The 20,066-nt window shown below is 49.3% G+C and overlaps 1 protein-coding gene across 2 annotated transcripts in view; it reads right to left on the bottom strand.

Annotated features, from left to right (window-relative positions):
* Positions 1-6,595: 6,595 nt before the first annotated feature.
* LOC135377915 (annulin-like) overlaps positions 6,596-20,066 on the bottom strand; it is a 38,901-nt gene continuing 25,430 nt past the window's right edge. For both annotated transcript variants that reach the window (XM_064610675.1, XM_064610674.1), the window contains 4 exons: positions 19,748-19,892; positions 10,052-10,212; positions 7,019-7,158; positions 6,596-6,942 (listed from right to left, as the gene is read on the bottom strand). In XM_064610675.1, the coding sequence (XP_064466745.1) occupies positions 6,768-6,942; positions 7,019-7,158; positions 10,052-10,212; positions 19,748-19,892 (621 nt within the window). In that variant the 3' untranslated portion in view covers positions 6,596-6,767. The remainder of the gene's footprint in view (positions 6,943-7,018; positions 7,159-10,051; positions 10,213-19,747; positions 19,893-20,066) is intronic.

Raw genomic sequence — 20,066 nt, 5'->3', positions numbered from 1 at the left:
CTCTTGCTCTAGCACTGGAGAGTAGTGTGTGGCACATACACTTTAGTACGCCCTTCTTCGCTTTTTATAAACTGCGTGACAGGAATGAAGTGTAGCTCTTGCTCTAGCACTGGAGAGTAGTGTGTGGCACATACACTTTAGTACGCCCTCCTTCGCTTTTTATAAACTGCGTGACAGGAATGAAGTATAGCTCTTGCTTTCGCTCTAGCACTGGAGAGTAGTGTGTGGCACGTACACTTTAGTAGGCCCTCCTTCGCTTTTTATAAACTGCGTGCAGGAATGAAGTGTAGCTCTTGCTCTCGTTCTAGCACTGGAGAGTAGTGTGTGGCACGTACACTTTAGTAGGCCCTCCTTCGCTTTTTATAAACTGCGTGACAGGAATGAAGTGTAGCTGTTGCTTTCGCTCTAGCACTGGAGAGTAGTGTGTAGCACGTACACTTTAGTAGGCCCTCCTTCGCTTTTTATAAACTGCGTGACAGGAATGAAGTGTAGCTCTTGCTCTCGCTCTAGAACTGGAGAGTAGTGTATGGCACGTACACTTTAGTAGGCCCTCCTTCGCTTTTTATAAACTGCGTGACAGGAATGAAGTGTAGCTCTTGCTCTCGCTCTAGCACTGGAGAGTAGTGTATGGCACGTACACTTTAGTAGGGCCTCCTTCCCTTTTTTATAAACTGCGTGACAGGAATGAAGTGTAGCTCTTGCTCTAGCACTGGAGAGTAGTGTATGGCACGTACACTTTAGTAGGCCCTCCTTCGCTTTTTATAAACTGCGTGACAGAAGGGGAAACAGCCGGGTCGAGGTAGAGGACATTCGCAGAAGTTGTCACCGAACGCACCTCCAGCCAGGGTGCAAGCGCCCTAAGTACACCAAACATGCTCAATACGCAAAATATTTTCATGCAGTGGAACTGCAGGGGAGTGCTTCCAAATGTTGATAATGTGCATGACCTCCTGGAGGCGCACAGGCCAATTGGCGTCTGCCTCCAAGAGACGTATTTGAACTCTGGACACGCAAATCCGTTCCAACAATACCAAATGTTTAGGAGGGATCGCCCGGTGGTTTCGCGATCCTCAGGTGGAGTGGCGATTCTAGCATCCCGGTCTGTTGCTGCAGTTGAGGTGCCGTTGACAACAACATTGGAAGCTGTGGCTGTTCGATTGAATCTCTCTACACCGCTTACGCTCTGCTCAATATATCTTCCTCCTGCAGCAGATGTGAAGCGACAGGATATCGAAGATCTCTTAGACCAACTGGCAGCCCCATTCCTCATTATGGGGGATTTTAATGCACACAGCCGTTTGTGGGGATGTTCAGATTTGGACTCGAGGGGCAGACTTCTTGAGGATTTACTCCTCCGCCACTCCATCACCACTCCTGAACACAACACAACCAACATACTGCAGCACATCAACACGGACATTCTCTGCATTGGACCTTTCCATCTGTAGTGCGACCATTGCACAAGATCTGCAGTGGCACGTGATCCAAAACCCCTATTGCAGTGACCATTTTCCAACTTGGGTCGAGTATCAGTGTGACGATGCTGTGCTGTGTACGCGAAAACCCCGCTGGAGGCTGCAGGATGCGAACTGGGCGGTGTTCAGCGTGCTGGCTGACCTGACCCTACACAACACTGACAACATGAGTATCGACGAGGCCAACGATGTGGGCTGATGAAAACGGCTGGGAAACGGTGGGCTATGTGGGCTGATGAAAACGGCTTCAGGTTTTCCGCGCAAAAGACAGCGTGTGTTGTCTTTACTAGGAGGCGAGGCACATTTGCTGAGCCCTCGCTGCTCCTCTGTGGCAACACACTACCAGTTTCTGATGAGCAAAAATTTCTGGGGGTTGTGTTTGACAAGAAGCTGTCTTTTGTGCCACACATAAACTAAATAAAACATTAGTGCCTGAAATCCTCCAACATACTCAAAGTTTTATCCCATCCATCGTGGGTAGCCGACACAGTCACACTGTTGCGGGTCTATGACTCGGTTGTGCGATCAGTAATTGAGTACGGGAGTGTCGTGTATGGCTCGGCGCGGCCTTCGGCATTGAAGGTGTTGGACCCCATCCACCACGAAGGCATCCGACTCGCCACCGGTGCCTTCCGGACGTCCCCTGTGAAGAGTTTGTATGTTGAGGGCAATGAATGGTCGCTCGAGAGACGGAGACAATTTGAACATGTGAAGGTTGCGCTAAAGTACAGATGCCGGTGCGATGACCCAGTTGTACACTGTAGTGTGAACACCGCTCTGGAGCGACTCTTCCTTGCAAAGCCCTCTGTTGTACCCTCGTTTCCGCTTCGCGTGCAGGCGGCGAGTTCCCGTCTGGGATTCAGTCCCTTTGGCGTTCCCCTGCAGCAGGCAGTCCTCGATGCTGCGCCTTGGAAGAGACATCTCATACAATCCAATTTAAACATGACACAGTTTGATAAACAATCCACTGCACACACTGTCATTCTCCAGGAATTCCTGGAGATTCACCGTAACTTCGGGAACCCCCATGCAATCTACACTGATGGGACCAAAGTAAGCAATGGTGTGGCGGCCGTTGCCCTTGAAGGTGATTCTATTATGACGGCACGCCTGAACACGAACGCCACAGTTTTCACCGCAGAGCTTTACGCGATTCTCCTGGCTCTGCGGTACATTCAACAAAACGACCTTCAAAATTCAGTAATTTATTCCGATTCGCTAAGCTCTGTGCGTACGCTGCTTTCATGCTATGACAGCAAGAATCACCTCGTCAAGCGAGTACGAGCGCTTGCGACCCAACTTTGTTGCCGAGGCTTTTCAATCTGTCTCTGCTGGGTCCCCAGCCACACTGGGATCCCGGGGAATGAACGAGCCGACCGTGAGGCTCGGCGAGCGTTGGCACAAGAGGAGTCAGCTCTAGGACTACCCCACCAAGACGTCCTGCCAGTGTTAAAGAGAGCTGTCTACACACAGTGGCAGCAGGAGTGGGACATGGAAGAAAATAACAAGCTACACCTCACACAGCCACACGTCCCCCCCCCCCCCCCCGCGCATCGGACTGAACACATCAACAGATCATCCGAAGTTCTTTACGCAAGATTGAGGATTGGGCACACATGGCTCACGCATCACCACCTACTGAGAGGTCAGGATCCGCCAGCTTCTGCGCACTGCGGTGACAGCTTGACTGTCTTGCACGTACTGGCATCCTGCCCTCACTTCGAAAACCAACGCCAACAGTATTTCACCGCATTCTACAGATACCATGTCCCACTCCACCCAGCCCTTCTACTGGGTGACACTCCTCTTGTGCCGTTTGATAATGTCATCCAATTTTTGACCATGTGTGGATTACATAGTCAGATGTAGATGTTAAGTATTGCTCCGCTTTTATCCAATATCACTGAACTCCTCATGTAAACATCTCATCCTGGATCACCTTATCGCTCACACTTGTAGATACTCACTTGTTATCGTCCGCCAAGCACGTTAGCCTGTTCACCCTCCTCTCTTTCTTATCCTGGTCCATCTCATCGCTCATACCTGTAGGTAGCTTTTAACTACCACACACCCTCACATCCCACTCTCATCTCTCCCATAAGCATCTCTCACACACTCACCGTAGTTTTGGCGCTCTATGGCCTTTGTGCCATTAAAACCATAATCTCTCTCTCTCTCCTTCGCTTTTTATAAACTGCGTGACAGTAATGAAATGTAGCTCTTGCTCTCGCTCTAGCACTGGAGAGTAGTGTATGGCACGTACACTTTAGTTGGCCCTCCTTCCCTTTTTATAAACTGCGTGACAGGAATGAAGTGTAGCTCTTGATCTCGCTCTAGCACTGGAGAGTAGTGTATGGCACGTACACTTTAGTTGGCCCTCCTTCCCTTTTTATAAACTGCGTGACAGTAATGAAATGTAGCCCTTGCTCTCGCTCTAGCACTGGAGAGTAGTGTATGGCACGTACACTTTAGTTGGCCCTCCTTCCCTTTTTATAAACTGCGTGACAGGAATGAAGTGTAGCTCTTGATCTCGCTCTAGCACTGGAGAGTAGTGTATGGCACGTACACTTTAGTAGGGCCTCCTTCCCTTTTTTATAAACTGCGTGACAGGAATGAAGTGTAGCTCTTGCTCTAGCACTGGAGAGTAGTGTGTGGCACGTACACTTTAGTACGCCCTCCTTCGCTTTTTATAAACTGCGTGACAGGAATGAAGTAGAGCTCTTGCTTTCGCTCTAGCACTGGAGAGTAGTGTGTGGCACGTACACTTTAGTAGGCCCTCCTTCGCTTTTTATAAACTGCGTGACAGGAATGAAGTGTAGCTCTTGCGCTCGCTCTAGCACTGGAGAGTAGTGTATGGCACGTACACTTTAGTTGGCCCTCCTTCCCTTTTTATAAACTGCGTGACAGGAATGAAGTGTAGCTCTTGATCTCGCTCTAGCACTGGAGAGTAGTGTATGGCACGTACACTTTAGTTGGCCCTCCTTCCCTTTTTATAAACTGCGTGACAGTAATGAAATGTAGCTCTTGCTCTCGCTCTAGCACTGGAGAGTAGTGTATGGCACGTACACTTTAGTTGGCCCTCCTTCCCTTTTTATAAACTGCGTGACAGGAATGAAGTGTAGCTCTTGATCTCGCTCTAGCACTGGAGAGTAATGTATGGCACGTACACTTTAGTAGGCCCTCCTTCGCTTTTTATAAACTGCGTGACAGGAATGAAGTGTAGCTCTCGCTCTCGCTCAAGCACGGGAGAGTAGTGTATGGCACGTACACTTTAGTAGGCCCTCCTTCGCTTTTTATAAACTGCGTGACAGGAATGAAGTGTAGCTCTCGCTCACGCTCAAGCACTGGAGAGTAGTGTATGGCACGTACACTTTAGTAGGCCCTTTTTCGCTTTTTCTAAAATGCGTGACAGGAATGAAGTGTAGCTCTTGCTCTCGCTCTAGCACTAGGGAGCATGGTATTGCACGTATAGCTCAGTAGACCCTCCTTCTCTTTCTAGAAACTGCGTCACAAGAATGAAGTTTATGTCTAGCTCTCGCTCTACTTGTGACACTCAGTACGCGGAACAGAGTGCAGGGAGTGGTTTGATTTGCGATAAAATTCGATTACAACTAACAAGATGGTGTATATGCAGGCCAGCTGGTGGATGAACTCCATAATGTAAAAGCCTGAGTCTGAGCAGAGGGACGACACGAACGTGTGTTCGCGTCGTCCCTCTGTGTGCCCAGACTCAGGCTCTTACATTATGGAATTCGATTACATCACTATGTACATTTCTGCCTTTCCTTGTACCCGACTGCGCCATACGGAAGTTATGAAATTACGAGCGCAAACGGAATATATTACGTATTGCCGTGAATATTCGACGCGCCCTGAGACTCAAGATAATGTAGAAACATTAATGTTACAACTGAGTGGTCGTTTTTATCTGCAGTAAGTTGTATGTAATATTACGCAACAGGTTTGGGGAGGTCGCATGCAGAGGCCAGCCCTTATTAATGGGAATTATTTATTAGAAAGAGAGCCACGTGGCTCTCTTTCTAATAAATAATTCCCCCTTATGAAAATATATCAGTGGCTGAGCGAAAGCACGCAAACCTCACCGCCATAAAAATTAGCACACACGTTCATGTTCGGGATGTCACGATATGTTAGGGGTGTCTCTAGGAATATTTTACGGACCTTGTACTCACAAGGACTGTCCAGAAGGAAAATTGTGCCGGCATAATTCAAGTAGCAATTTCTCAAGTAGTAATTCAGTGGAGAGACAGAAATGTTGTAACAGAAATAACCGTAAGAAGTCGGTTGCACAGAATACGATTTTTCACCTCTAGATCGTTGCTGAAGCAACGATGAAATGAAAAATAGTAATAAATATTAGCAATAATAAAATATTAGCAATACGAAAGATATAAGGGGCGGTTCGTTACACTGTGATCGCTTTCTCTGTTGCTAGATGGGAAAGCTTCAGCTTAAGTTGATCTTTGAAGTTTGTGATTCCCTTGCATCACCTGCACTATTTCGAGCGTCTTTGCGCAATGCCGGCATAACTGTCGTCAGCGTCTGTGAAAGCCTTGCCCAAAGGCATTTGTGGCCTAACTGTGGCAGCGACGAGAAGCCGGTATGCGCGCGGCGCAACTCTTCATGTGAACCGGCAACCGCCGCAGCCACTTTTTCTCTGAGGCACGTGACGCAACGTTACAGCCAACGTGACTCTCGGAAATGACCAATCTGCATCGCGCGCCTTTTTCTCGTTTCTTCGCTTCATCTCGCGCCAAGGGAGAGAAGGGTTTTCTGCGATGCGACGTACGGGACAGGATCTCCTCGAAATTGAGCCCTTAACAGTAGAATGTACTCGAGCGCACTTTTACTGAAATTTTACCGAAGTCAACATGGACACGCGAAAACTCATATAGGCGGCGCTGTGGTTGCCAGTGGTGTGGGCTACCAGTATGAATCAGCGACATTGAAGCAGAAACCACATCTTGAAGCCAATAAAACCAGCGCAAAGAGTGTAAGCATTGCAGGAGGTGTTCAGGCAGCTGCGCAGTTTATCGCTTTGTACAGGGCTTCCACATGACAAATAATCACAAAAAGAATAGAGGACCACTGAGTCTCAATCAGAGTGAGATTGATCTTTAGTCGTTCGGCGCTCATTTTCAATTCAATCATTTTTACCCGCCAGAGCCCAGGGAGGCAGATGAAATTTTCCACCTTCCAATGCCACCGTCGACTTGCTCCGCCACCGCGATACGTGGCATCCTACGGCGAGCATACTACGGGATTCAAGATTTAAAGCTCATTGCTGAGCGTGTTGTTGTCGCTCGGCATTTTCACTTGTACTTCTTTGAAGCCGTCGATGTCGCTCAACTCTTTGGATGAAAACTTAGCAAGGATCGATTTAGGACCCGCTGTGTGAGGCGTCAGCTGGAACACAACTTTCGCTTCTTCGTGAGGGGGTATCTTTCTGCAAAAGATGTACACAGTATACGGGGTAAGTGGACGCTTCAGAAGCAAAATCTCTGTTTGAAAGATGAACTTACTGTTTGACAGTAATCTTCAGTGGCTTGTCGAGTCCAGGTCCTTCAATTAAGAACGAGCTTTTGCTGAGGGGTTTTGGCAGAGGGTTCACAAAACCAGCAGTCACAGTGCTTGCCTTGCCCACAACTAGATCGCCGTCCACCTGAAAAACGCAAAATAAACGCATGCAATGTATCGTCGGTGGCATCGTGTCAGGCTGGCACAACGGTAAGGCGGCGTGCGAGTCCTTGTTCTTTCTTTCTGCTATCGTTGTGAAGATGTGGATTTAAACCCATTGAGGGGAGGGAGCGTCTATAATGTCCGCCCTTCAGCATGGCAGAAACCAAAAGGTCGGCGCCACAATCCGTCCAATAGAACTCTCTGATGGAGCTGCGTGTTTTCTTCTTTTTTTTTAGTTCAGTGTTAGCGCCGCGAAGCAACTGTATCTATGAGCGGCGTACAGATGTGGACAGATGGAGAGAGGACAGCAGGAAGGCGTGGGGGACATGGGGGTTAGTACGCGTCCTGGGCCGACTTCAAGGGGAACTGTGCCGACATTCGTCTGGAAAGGCTTCGGAAAACCCAGGGAAAACCTCAGACAACACAGCCGGTGGTAGGATTCGAACCCATCACCTCCAAGTCAGGAGCTGCGTGTGACTTGCTGTAGAATGCTGACGACGAGAACAGTACGAAGTGGCTGAATAGAAGCAGGTAGCGGCTTTCTCTACGCTAATCGAAGGCACACGTTCAAGAGCCTGGTTGTTCCGTACCCTCCTCAAGTAAGACGTACGCTGAATTTCTCAAGTGCTTGACGGACCACTTAGCACCGAAACTCCTCGTTATTGCTGAGGTGTTGCAGTTGCGCAAACGAAATCTTGTACTGGCGTAGCTTATGTATTTACTCGGCAGTGCAATGTACTTGTAATAAATACTGTTTTACGAACAGATGGATCTTGTTTTGGCACAGCTTAGGATATATGAGGCTGAGGAACTATGGAAATGAATATCCTTGGAAACAATGTATCGTTTTTGTACGCAGTCACCCTGCTTTTGAATGCAGGTGCGCCATCGTTTGGGAGCGGAAACGCGCTATATTGTTCTCTTGGGACAATTATTATCCTAGCTCGCAAAAAGGCCCTGCAAAAATAAACGTCAGGACAAGGGGCGTGAGTATGGAACCTCTCCATTTCACCTTGGAAGTATATAGTATATAATTTTGGTAGCATATGTCTGATGGTGTTATGTGGATTTGCCCATATCGACTTACAGGACAATATACAAGGTGCTGACGTGCTCTATAGGCTTTTCTGGAGAATGTGTACTTCAAGGAATCGAAAATACTTGCTCGTATCAGATATCGATAACAGAAACAAAAATTCCGTTGACGAAAAAAGAAACGGTAACGAAAATACGTCCGTTACTCTTCCCTTGTTTTTGGGTCGAGCGCGTGACCCTTCATGACTAACGTCTTCGACGGAACGAATCTTTTGGCCACCAATATCCTCCTCGAATCCGCCCAGTATGTGATAGTCCGACGACGCGAAGTGAGGCAAATATGGCGGATGTGGAATACGTTCAACTCGAAGATCACGGATGGTTGAAGTAGCCCCAGGCGTCGTCATGTTGGAGCAGTACACTCTTTCCGCGCAGTCCACGACGTTTTGTTCTGATGGCGGGCTTCAAATGTGCAGCCAGGAGATCACACTCTGTTTCGTTGTTCATTGTTTCTCCCTAGGAATTCAATGTTCAACAGTAACGACAACTTCATTGCGAGATGATGAATGGGGAGTTTCAACGCCAAGGGGATACTCTATCCCATTGCTGGTGGTGATGCGGTGAATGAAATAATAAGCCACTTCACAATATGGATCGAAGTTCTATGGTACCCAGAAAGGTCAAGAGAGCCATGAGGGCAGAGCGTTGGTGGGCTTGATGTGGCCAGGTACCAAGTAGTTTTGTAAGAGAGAGGGGGCGAGAGTCCAGCTCGTTAATGTTCAACAGTACTTTACCCTGATGATCCCCAAAAATGGGGCTTCGATAGCTTCGGCCGCCACAGCACTGCGCGGGTTACCAGGTCGTGGCGAGTCCAACATATTTCTGTTGCCTCCTGCGAACTTACGCGTACATTCATGCACTTGCTGCATGCAGGCGTTACGATACTGTGCCTTCAAGCGACGGTAGACATGAATGAATTTCACATATTCGCTCATTTGGAAACGGACGACTGAGCGTGCAAACTGGAAGCGGGGCAGCCATTTTTAGTCAGTTGTCGCGTTACTTATTGAACCATTATCGTATGTCGCACCATGAAACTTTAGTGTTACAAGTATTATAGAAGCATGGTTACTGCCTATTTATGCTATTTCTATGCGTAAATATGTACTTGCTATGCTGCTTTGAACAGCGATGGAACGAACTTCCCGAGGGCACGGGTCACTATAAAACAGAACCAGAAATGAAATATGTATTGGATACGCGTGGAAATATCCCGCATTTGCAAATACAAGGCACGGTGCCCGCAGCCACCTCGAATGAAGAACGCACGCCCAAAAGCAGCCTATCCTTCACATTTGGCCCAGGTATGATGCAAAAAGTGGATCTATAGTACTCAATGGAACTCTATACTGAGCGAGGGCACACGGAAAAAACAGCGCAACCGACTTTCTCCACCTCCCAGCCTGCCTTGTATGTCATTTTGTCAGTATCCTATGGAAGCATTCTCCTCCTTGGGCTTGGTTTTCCCAGATTCTCCTCAAGAGGCAAGACGAGAAACATGTCTGCATGCCTCTTCTATCACCCTGTTACTGCTACTGCTGATAGCGGCAAGGATAAAGCGCTATCTTTATCTCTAGAAGCAGTTAGATGGGAAGGGGGAAATCGGGACCAGCTTATCTTTTTTGTTAGGTACGTGAAACAGAATCTCGGTGACACAGGGGAAGTCAAGCCCGATAAGAAATGTAGCACAATACAAAAAGCAACACTGAAACAGCACAAATACTACCGATGATCCCTCAACAACTGTACTAAATGGCATAGGTCAGCTGAAACATCCTTACCTCAATTTTGATGTCTGGCATACGGACTCTGAAATCATCCTGGGCAAAGTAGTCGTATTTCGTCTCATTGACGGTCGCCATCGCAGCAATGTTGAACATGGCTTGATCAAGAAGCACTTTCTCATACTCTGAGTAGGGTACGTTGAGTATCACCTCTTCCACTAAAACAGATTAAACTGATTTCACACACATTGGAAGAAAAAGAAAAGAGGCTAGTTTCACAGCCGACAATTTGCACTCTGAAAGATTTCACAAATTTCACTTGTTGTGCAGTCACTATAGTACATCATGACAGGGTTTGTCCACACGGAAGAAAGTGCGCGTATATGGGGCTATTCTGTACTGAATAGACGAGTTCAGAAAATCCCAGTGCTCTTTGCGCACGCATTGCATCCTGGGCGCTTGCTGAGCGGGGGAACGACGAATAATCCTTCACATTTTGCATTCGCTGACCTTGACACGTCGTGGACAATGGACCGGTAGGGGAGACATCGGCACGGTTTGGAGTCCACCCGTTTCTTTCGTATTAGCACGGGACCGTGGTATTAGTAAACTCCCACAGTTCAAAGCGGCGCTAAGCACTCTTGGATTTTCTGAACTCGTCTATTGTCCCTGCTCCCGAGGCTCCACCCCCGCTATGACGTCAGTGCGACGATACTCTGCGAAGGAGGTGTCTGCACAGATCCCCAGTTTCCCTCTTTCCCCTATTGCCCGTGGAGCGACATATAGTTTGTAACGATTACCTTAGACATCTAAAAGTGGAAAATGCAGCGATCTGGTGAAGGTAGATTGAACATTGAGCCTCACAGGTCGAGAGCTGCCGATATTTCGAACAGAGACATGTTATTCTATTGGGCCCAGTGCAAGAACAGTCACTGTTCAGGATATTGGCGGCTCTCGACCTGGCGCTTTCGCTTCAATCTAGTCATCTATTGGGTTTATTCTGCACATATATGGATCAGCACGCCCTTCGCTCTTAAACGTTCTTCTTAGATCCATAGACGACATAGACGACCCTCTGTTTACAAACATATGACGTCACGACATGACCGGTTCGAGGTTATATTTTGCTGTGGTGGGCAAGAAGCGGGAAAAACGCGTCGGCTGATAGGCTGATAAAGCTGATAGTGCCCACCAGCATGCTTTGCGCGACGGTGTTACGTAATCAATGACGTAGGGGCTCATGTCGTCTACAGGCTGAAAAATGTTCGCCATATTTGGCATTCTTCAACTGCGTCACACGTAGAATATGTTGAGGTAAGTTTACAGGTACGTGGAATACGTTGACGTACGTCTTTCGTAACGCGTCTGACAAAAGGACCCTAGATAAAGCGTCGCTTGACATGGTTAACAGATATTTGTACAATGTTCTTCTTTCTGCATTACGGTTTTGAATTGTGAAGTAGCTGCTGTGCGCAGATACCCTGTAGCTGTGGTCCGATTCACACCCGATTCATATCCTGGACCTTCAAGAACTTACCCGGGTCTACCCGAGAGTAGGGAGTAGCTACTCTCCGCGTTCCAAAACCTACTGGATGGCGTCGCGATCCCCGTTCCAAAAGCGGGTCGCCTACTCGAGAGTAGGTATGGATGGATGGATATTGGCGTTTCCTTTGTAGCGGGCGGTGGCGTTGCGCCACCTAGCCAACAACAAATTAATTAAAAAGGTTAATTAAAATGGTTAAAGTAGTGACGTCAGAGCTGTCGTCTGCTTTTGCTGCTGCTCGTCTCGGCTTCAGGAGGACGCCCGGAAATTCTAGTGCGGACTCTTGCAACCTGATGTTTTCTTCAGAGCAGCCTGCGCTGGACCATACATACAACACACATCAGTTCTTTCTATATGAAGGTCGCAAGCGGCTTCTATTCATTTTAGAGCTAGCAGGGGACCAGAGCAGCGCTAACGTTTGGATAGCGACTTGGATAGCGCTCCAGTACGGCTGCTTCGAGAAGCCACATCACACTCAGAATCTTGTCTTGTCTTGGCTTTACATGAGCTGATGCGTCATCAATTTGTTTACAGGGCCTTTGCACAAGTGTTGGTGTCAGACGACAGGTGTAACACATATTAGAGAGTTTTAGTACGTCGTACGCTATCGCCTTTGCGTACGTAAGGGATAGCGTTGGTGGTTCTGCGCACTGCGCGAAGTTCTCTTTCTGCTATGGGCGTGCGCATTACCATCAACGCTATCCCTTACGTACGCAAAGATGATAGCGTAGTTTGCACAAGTGTTGGTGCAAGACAAGAAGTGTAACACATATTAATGCGTTAGCATTAGGGGTGTTAAAATGAAAAAGCTGTGTGTGTGCGCGCGATATGAACTTAAAGGTTACCGGAGGTAATTAAAATTAAAGGTAATTGACGTCAATTAAGAGATCGGAAATAAGTAAGACAAGTAAACTTAATTAAAGTGAGTTAAATGAAATCCAAGATTACCTTCGGTAATTAAAGGAGTACAGAGCGCCATCCAAAAATCCATTCAGATTAAGATGTCTAATGAAAGCGTGTGTGTAATTTCACCGCAGTTAGCAGGCTGCAAGTTGACGAAGTAAGCCAGCAGGGAGACTAGCATTGTAAATAAACAGTTCAAGTTTACGAACTGCGTTATCACTTACTCTAGGTCTCACTCAAAGGCGGATCCACTAAATGTTCTAAATCTCTAAAACGGCTCAATCCGCTCAGGATTGGCGACACGCAGACCGACTTGAGCGAAGACAGATCTTGCCGTAGACTTGCGCAAGTCAAGATGCGGCTTCAAGTCAAGATACATCTGTGAATTCGGGAGTAGTCCTCCCGTTATTTTAGAACACCTATATCCCACCTGAAACGCTTTTAAAAGCTTAAACGCCGATTCGTACGCCCATTTCATAGCCATTCTACGAGTTTTGAGTTTGTCCAAAGCTAGCGGACCTCCCACCGTGATATGGATGGGAGGTCCGATGTCAGCATGCTTCTTGCAGGTCAACACGTCGCCGCTAGCCCTGTCAAAGGACGACGGTTACAGATCCCTGGGTCTTGTGATGCCAATTATCAGGAGACGGAGAGACGCAGGAAGATGAGATGGACGTCTTGGTTCCAAAGCTAGCGGACCTCCCCCCGTGATATGGATGGGAGGTCCAATGTCAGCATGCTTTTTGCAGGTCAACACGTCGCCGCTAGCCCTGTCAAAGGACGACGGTTACAGATCCCTGGGTCTTGTGATACCAATTATCAGGAGACGGAGAGACACAGGAAGATGAGATGGACGCCTTGGTGCAGTGCGTTCCTCGGATGACAGCAGAGATGCACGATACCAGCAACGATAACAAACTGGTGATCCATTTACCACAGTCATGAACAGAACGAACCGATATGATGGTATTCCCACATCATTCCGGCCGGTATCTAGTGAATTCTGGAAGTTTAATACAGTGAATCGCCAGTGAGATAGGACTGTTGGCCGAGTTATGGATCACCCATTCCATCGTGACATGTCTTGACTCCGTGCGCCCGGAAGCGCAAAATTCTGTCGGCATGACTTTCAGTGTTGTTATTCAGTGTTGTTACCAAAACCGAAATCGTATGTAGGAACACGAGAAATATTTATGGCATCCCCAAAGAGTTCTCGAATAACGATCTCGTGCTATATCTCCGAGATTTGGTCACATGGCATGGAATTGCCAAGGTATACGTGCCACGAAATGTGGAATATGTGCCGGGATTCATCAATGATCGAGCAATGCTAGAGAGCCAAAGTGCGCTGACTGTGAATTTGCCCATCCAGAATTATTTTCATTTTGTTCTTTCAGTATTGCCTCTATGAAAAGACACCGAGAAGGGAAGCTAGACTGACACTCACAGGAGTGGTGATGCCCACTTCATGCTTGCTACGGATGTACAAGAACTTCCTGCGCTCGCACCGCGAGCAGAACCAGGCGTCCGCGGACGAGATCCATGACTGCAGGTGGCAAGAGCTTGCAGCCAACGAATGTCGCTTGAACACAGAGTCGTCGTACTTATGCCACTGTGACGGAAATCACAGACGTGATATCTACCATCCAAGTAGGGCCTTCTGTGGTCCTGCAGTATTTGCAGCACCCAACTCAATTGCTGTTGCATTTGCTGGTGCGTCTCAACTACCAGAGGTTCAAGCCTGTGGCGGAACCAGATTCTCACTTTGGTGTGTGTGTGTGTGGGGGGGGGGGGTCTCTCTCGAAGAGCGTAGCGGGTTGAGGGACAGAGGAAAATCTTGCCTAGAACCTGCACAGAGCGCATTCGTGTATTGCAGCGGTGAGACGTTCGGCTCTGAAACCAATGGATACACGTTTGATCCCTACTCGGGAGAGGTGAGCGTGGAGGAAAGGACAACTGTGATTGGACGAAGATATGGTACGCTCTGGAGTTGACAAAACAGCCGTGAGGCCGACAACGGCAAGCCCTTTCACGAGCATCACCACCACCAAAACAGCCGCCGACGACGAAGCCGAATCGTGCGGACGTACGATTTTGTTGCTCCTGATTCCTGCGAATTATTTCGGGTATCCTCTCTATTGCAAGTTGACGCTGCGCATTGGACTCGGGCGAGCTGTCCGCTCCCCGGCGGGCCCCTTGTCTTGAAGTCATGGATTCATCTACTGAAGAGGCGAACAGCTCCGAACCTGGCTCTCCTGAGAGCAGCCACACAGTGGTCAATGTCAAGAGAGGTGCCTCTTCAAGCGACCACTCCATGAGGATCTCCATGAGGTCCGATGAGGATCAACCTTTCAAAGACGTTGTCATCACCTTGCTCAAGGGAACCACAGTCATCTTTGCGCCACTGGAGCGGGAATCGAACCTAGCTAAGCTCAACCACTTAAAGCTCTCGCAATTCCTCACTTCTGAGCTCCCTGGGAGAATTAAGGAGATTCGGCCGAACTACGCTAAGAACATTATAGCGGTGGATGTTGTTGCCCCTGCTGCGAAATTAGCCCTCCTGCAGCTGAATCGCATATGTTCTATACCTGTCCGTGCCTATGAGCCCCGCCCGTTCAACTCATGCTATGGTGTCCTTTTGGGAGTTGACACGTCCCTCTCCGACAGCCAAATTATGGAGGCCATTAAGTCCGACCCTCCTCTCCTAGCAGCCAGAAGAATAAGACGGGACGCTGGTGCGGTGAGGCTCACGCTCCTTGGGCCAAAACCTCCCAAGTGTGTCAGCTTTCACCTCCTGATCATGCAAGTCCGTGAGTACTTACCGCGCATAGTCCAGTGCAACAACTGCCTTCGCTACGGTCACGTAGCTGCATGCTGTAGCCGACGGAAAACATGCCCTAACTGCGGGTCCTCCCACGAGAGCCCGATGTGCCCTGAACCCGAACCTACTTGCATAAACTGCAAAGGGAGTCATGTCGCCACCTCAAGGGACTGCCCATCCTTAAAGGTACAACGGCACATCGCCAGGGAACGCTCTCGCTCAAATAGCAGCTACCGAGAGGCAAAGGCTAAAGTCCGACTAACAAAGCGTCGCAATCAACCTAAGGCACTGGGTACACGAAAGTCTCAGGAGAAGCCTTCACATAGGGGCGTACAACCCGCTCCCAAGAGCCCCCCAGGCGCCACAACAACAGATCGTTTGGGCGGAAACTGAGTTTCCCCCTCTAAGCCCTGTAGACCGTCCAAAGGAAAAGGATGCCTCTCCGCCACAACCCCATGGAAAGAAGAGCGACCCCCCGCTCCCACTCCATTCCCAGCCAGCCTACCGTAAGGTTTTAGACCGTCCAGAAGGCGCAGATCTGCCCATGGTCATCATCCAGCTTCTCTTTGCTGCACTGAAGGCTATCGTTTCGGCAGTTCCTGAATGTACTGCTGTAGCAGAAATCCATCCATCCTTCAACTCGAAGCCGTGATAGCACCCTTGCTTCTCCCCGGCAGTAGGCGTTAACAACATCAGCTTTCGTACATCGACCGGCGCACAATTATGACCGAACATAGAAATAACAGAGCGTTCTTTCCCCGCATCCTCCAATGGAATGCTAGAAGCTTGATTCATAAACAGGCCGATCTCAAACTACTTTTACGGAAGATGGACTTTGACGTGTTAGCGATACAAGAGAGCCTTACCCAACCATCGTTCAAGATACCACCGTTTGTCTCCTACAGTGCCAAGGGCCACCATGCGGACGGCCTCCCGCGGGCATCGCTATTTGTAAAACGGTCCATTGCTCAGGCTGAAATCGACCTATCCCACCTTTGCTGTTGAACTGAGGAATATGTAGGGTGCCTACTGAAGACCGGCTTCAAGTCAGTCGCCGTGATATCTGTATACCAGTGGGGTCATGCTCCGCCCAGTGCCGAATCTCTCAAGGCTTTGCGGCTTGCTTGTCCCGGTCCTCTAATTGTGTGCGGAGACTTCAATGCAAGCCACAGTCTCTGGGGTGGTCGACGCAACTGCAGACGTGGTAATTCCATTGTTAATTACCTCTCCTCCAGCGATCTCGTGGTGCTCAACACTGGCTCTCCTACTTATATGCGTTCGCCGCGCTACTTAAATGCCATCGATTTGACTCTGGTTTCTCCTGACATCACCCTAAAGTGGGAAGCAGAGCCTGACACATGTGGTTCAGATCATTTCCATATTCTGCTTTCGCCTCCGAGTCGCAGTAACGGCCCCAGGAAAACGAAAACTATCACCAACTGGGTGAAATTCAGGGAAGGACTGGTCGGCTCTACGGCAGATACCTTGCTCGGCTGTGTAAAGGCGTCCTTGGCCAATAGCTCAAAAGCAGTACCCTACCTAGCCAGTATGCCTGCCCCTGACCTCCGATACCTCAACCTCCGTGCTGCGCGGCGTCGTGCACAGCGACGAGCTCTGAGAACTGGCCTTCAGGGCGACTGGCTCGCTTACAGGCGTGTCTCTGCTACCCATAGAAGGTATACCTTGAAGCTAAGGCGGACTCAATGGAGACAGTTCAGCGAGTCCCTCAATGCTCATACTCCAACAACGAAGGGTTGGCATACCCCGAGGGCTATTAAAAGCCTTCCCGAACCTGTCGACCCACTTGTCACGTTATCGGTAGCGTCTAACAGGGAGCCCAAGGACATAGCCGAAGACTATGCCAGTGATCTAGCTCGTGTAGCAAGTTGCAGTGCCCAACGCATTTCTCCTAGCCACACTGTAGCAAACGGTTCCCCAGCGGACGACGACCTCACAATGCCCGAGCTGAAATCCGCCATCCAAGGCTTAAAACGGCGCAGTGCGGCTGGCCCGGACGGGATCTCTAACCAGGCCCTCAAGGACCTAGGTGATGACCAGCTCGACGCTCTGCTCCAACTATATAACAACGTCTGGACCTCTGGACGCATCCCATCTGATTGGAAACATGCTCGAGTAATACCTGTCCTAAAGCCGGGGAGGCCACCGAGCCAACTGTCCTCCTACCGTCCCATTGCTCTAACCTCGTGCGTTGGCAAATTATTGGAGCGTATAATTCACAAAAGGCTGGCTTGGGTCCTGGAGCGAGGCAATTGCTTCCCAGATCACATTACAGCATTTCGGAAGAGCTGGTGCGCGTCTGACGCAATTGCTAAAGTGGCTACTAGCCTGAAGCAAGCGAGAGAGTCCAATGCGTTTGCTCTCGATTTCTTCATTGATGTGAAGGCATACGACTCGGTAACGCACTCGGCATGTTTAGCTGCGCTCGAAGCAGCTCGAGTCACTGGCCGCCTGCTGGGATATCTCTGTGACTTTCTACCCAACAGAACGTTTGACGTCTCCATCCGCGGGTGTATTAGTTCCATGAAGAAGTTTCAGCGTGGAGTCCCACAAGGCAGCGTTCTATCACCTATACTGCTCAACCTAATCATGGCCGGGGTCCACCGAAGAATCCGCCCTACACCGTACGCCCTTCATCTTACCATCTACGCGGACGACATCTGTCTCCGCATCGTGGGAACGGACAAGGAGAAAGTTCGTGACACAGCTGATATTGCCTTGAACGGGCGCAATGCAGCGCTGCTTGCGAGAGGGCTCGAAGCGTCGCCAGAGAAATCAAAATGCATGGTTTGCATTCCCCGTGGAAAGTACGTGGGCAAAGACTTCCCAAGCCTCAGCATCAATAACACTCCCATCCCAAGATGCGCGTCATGTAAATATCTTGGTGTCACCATCTATAGCGCATTTATGCTGGTCTACGCAAGTGAACGAGACTATCTGCAAGGGAAAGAAAACGCTCAACCTGCTTTGCAGAATCAGCGGTAAATCATGGGGCTGCAATGCGCGGTCATTGCTCATCCTTCACAAAGCCCTCATCTTGTCACGCATTCTCTACGTGGCGCCGTACGTAGACCTTGCGCCTACACAGTGGCAGGCCCTTGAGCGCCTTTATCGCACCGGAATAAGAACTGCGCTTGGTCTCCCTACCTTTTCTAGCGTCACCCAAACGTACCTGGAAGCTAAGGAAAAGCCTGTCAGTGTCCACTCTGAGCTCAAAGGACTCCAGTTTCTGGATAACGCGGCAACATCTGATACCGGGAACCTGATAAGCGACGTCTACCACACGCATACTCTGGTGTTCACGGATGGCTCCATTGACCACCGTTCCGAGAGCGCTACCAGTGCGTACTACATCCCGTCAATGAACATGGCCTGGCAAGGGAAATCAGTTCGTTACCCTATATCATCTACGACGGCCGAACTCCTGGCCTTGTTACACGCAGCTGCTGCGGTTCAAGTCACTGGTATAACTAAGGCCGTTTTGCTTACGGACTCCAGAAGTGCCCTCTGTAACGTGATGAACCCCATGTGTGGTAGCATCCTAGCCCGCTGTATAAGGAGGTCGTGTGCCCAGGATAGGCTAACCGGAAGTGAGCTTACTCTTCAATGGATCCCGTCTCATGTCGGCATCAGAGGCAACGAACGAGCGGACCAGCTAGCATCCTCAGCACACCACAGCTGCAGCCCATCCTTACCAGTTCCGGCCGACACCGACAGGCACATGGCCGTCAAACAGCTGGTTGAAGTGCGTCATCCTGGCATACAGGACATCATGCAGAATCATCGACCCTCTCTTCCCACGAAAGATCTTCCTCGTGTTATGCAGACAATGCTCCATCGGTTACGCACGGGATCTGCGTTCACGAACTCGCAACTGTTCAAGATCGGCTGCAGGGAGGACTCCAGTTGCGGTCACTGTAATCATCCAGAGCCCATCGCACATATCCTGACAGAATGCCGTGCATACCATACTATGCGGGAAACTCACCTTCCCCACGCCATGCCTGGCATACTGACGGACGTCCTCTTCCCCGAAGGTTCTCATGCAGAACGACTTTCAAAAACCCGCGGCCTCGTGCGCTTTCTTCAAGAAACGGGACTCGCGGAAAGACCATTCTAGCGCACCTCTCATCTACAGTGGGGCTCCGTCCCATCATTATCTGTCATCCTGCCTATGCGTCACTTTGAAACCGTCAACTCTCCTCTCCCCCTCTTTTTTTTTTTTTTTTTTTTTTGCTATAGTCGTGACGATGCCCACTTGAGTGCGGCCAACAACGGCAAGCTACTTCGACACCCCCCGACAAAACACCAGCTAAAAACCCGTTAAAAACGTAATGCTGCGAGGGCATGAATAATTAGCAACGCGTACTAATAAGCATATGCAGATCTCCGCACTGAATTGTGAAAGCCTAAGTTCGACGCTGGTAGAACCCAACGCGGCAACCACATGACACACTGCTGTTTCTACCTGAGCTAGGCTTCAGCTGGAGGTCAAAGCGGCCGCTCTTGACGTGCTTCTTCTGGCTGCCAGTGTAATGGATACTTTCAACACGCATAATCACGTGCAGAGAATACTCGTCACTCCGACTCTTATTACGAGCACGCAGTTGCACCTAAACCAAAGAAATTCGTCAGACATCGGGAAAGCTGCCATTCGTTGCATTCAAAATGTGTTAGCTTTATCGTACACCATGTACAGCTTGGGACAAAAGTTTACAGAACACCGGGGTGTCGCATTTCTCCATTTGAGCGACATCCTAGCAGCAAACAGAGGTGGACGCACATAT

Source organism: Ornithodoros turicata, chromosome 1 (assembly GCF_037126465.1).
Source record: "Ornithodoros turicata isolate Travis chromosome 1, ASM3712646v1, whole genome shotgun sequence".
NCBI lineage: Eukaryota > Metazoa > Arthropoda > Arachnida > Ixodida > Argasidae > Ornithodoros > Ornithodoros turicata.
This window is presented reverse-complemented; position numbering and strand designations above follow the sequence as displayed.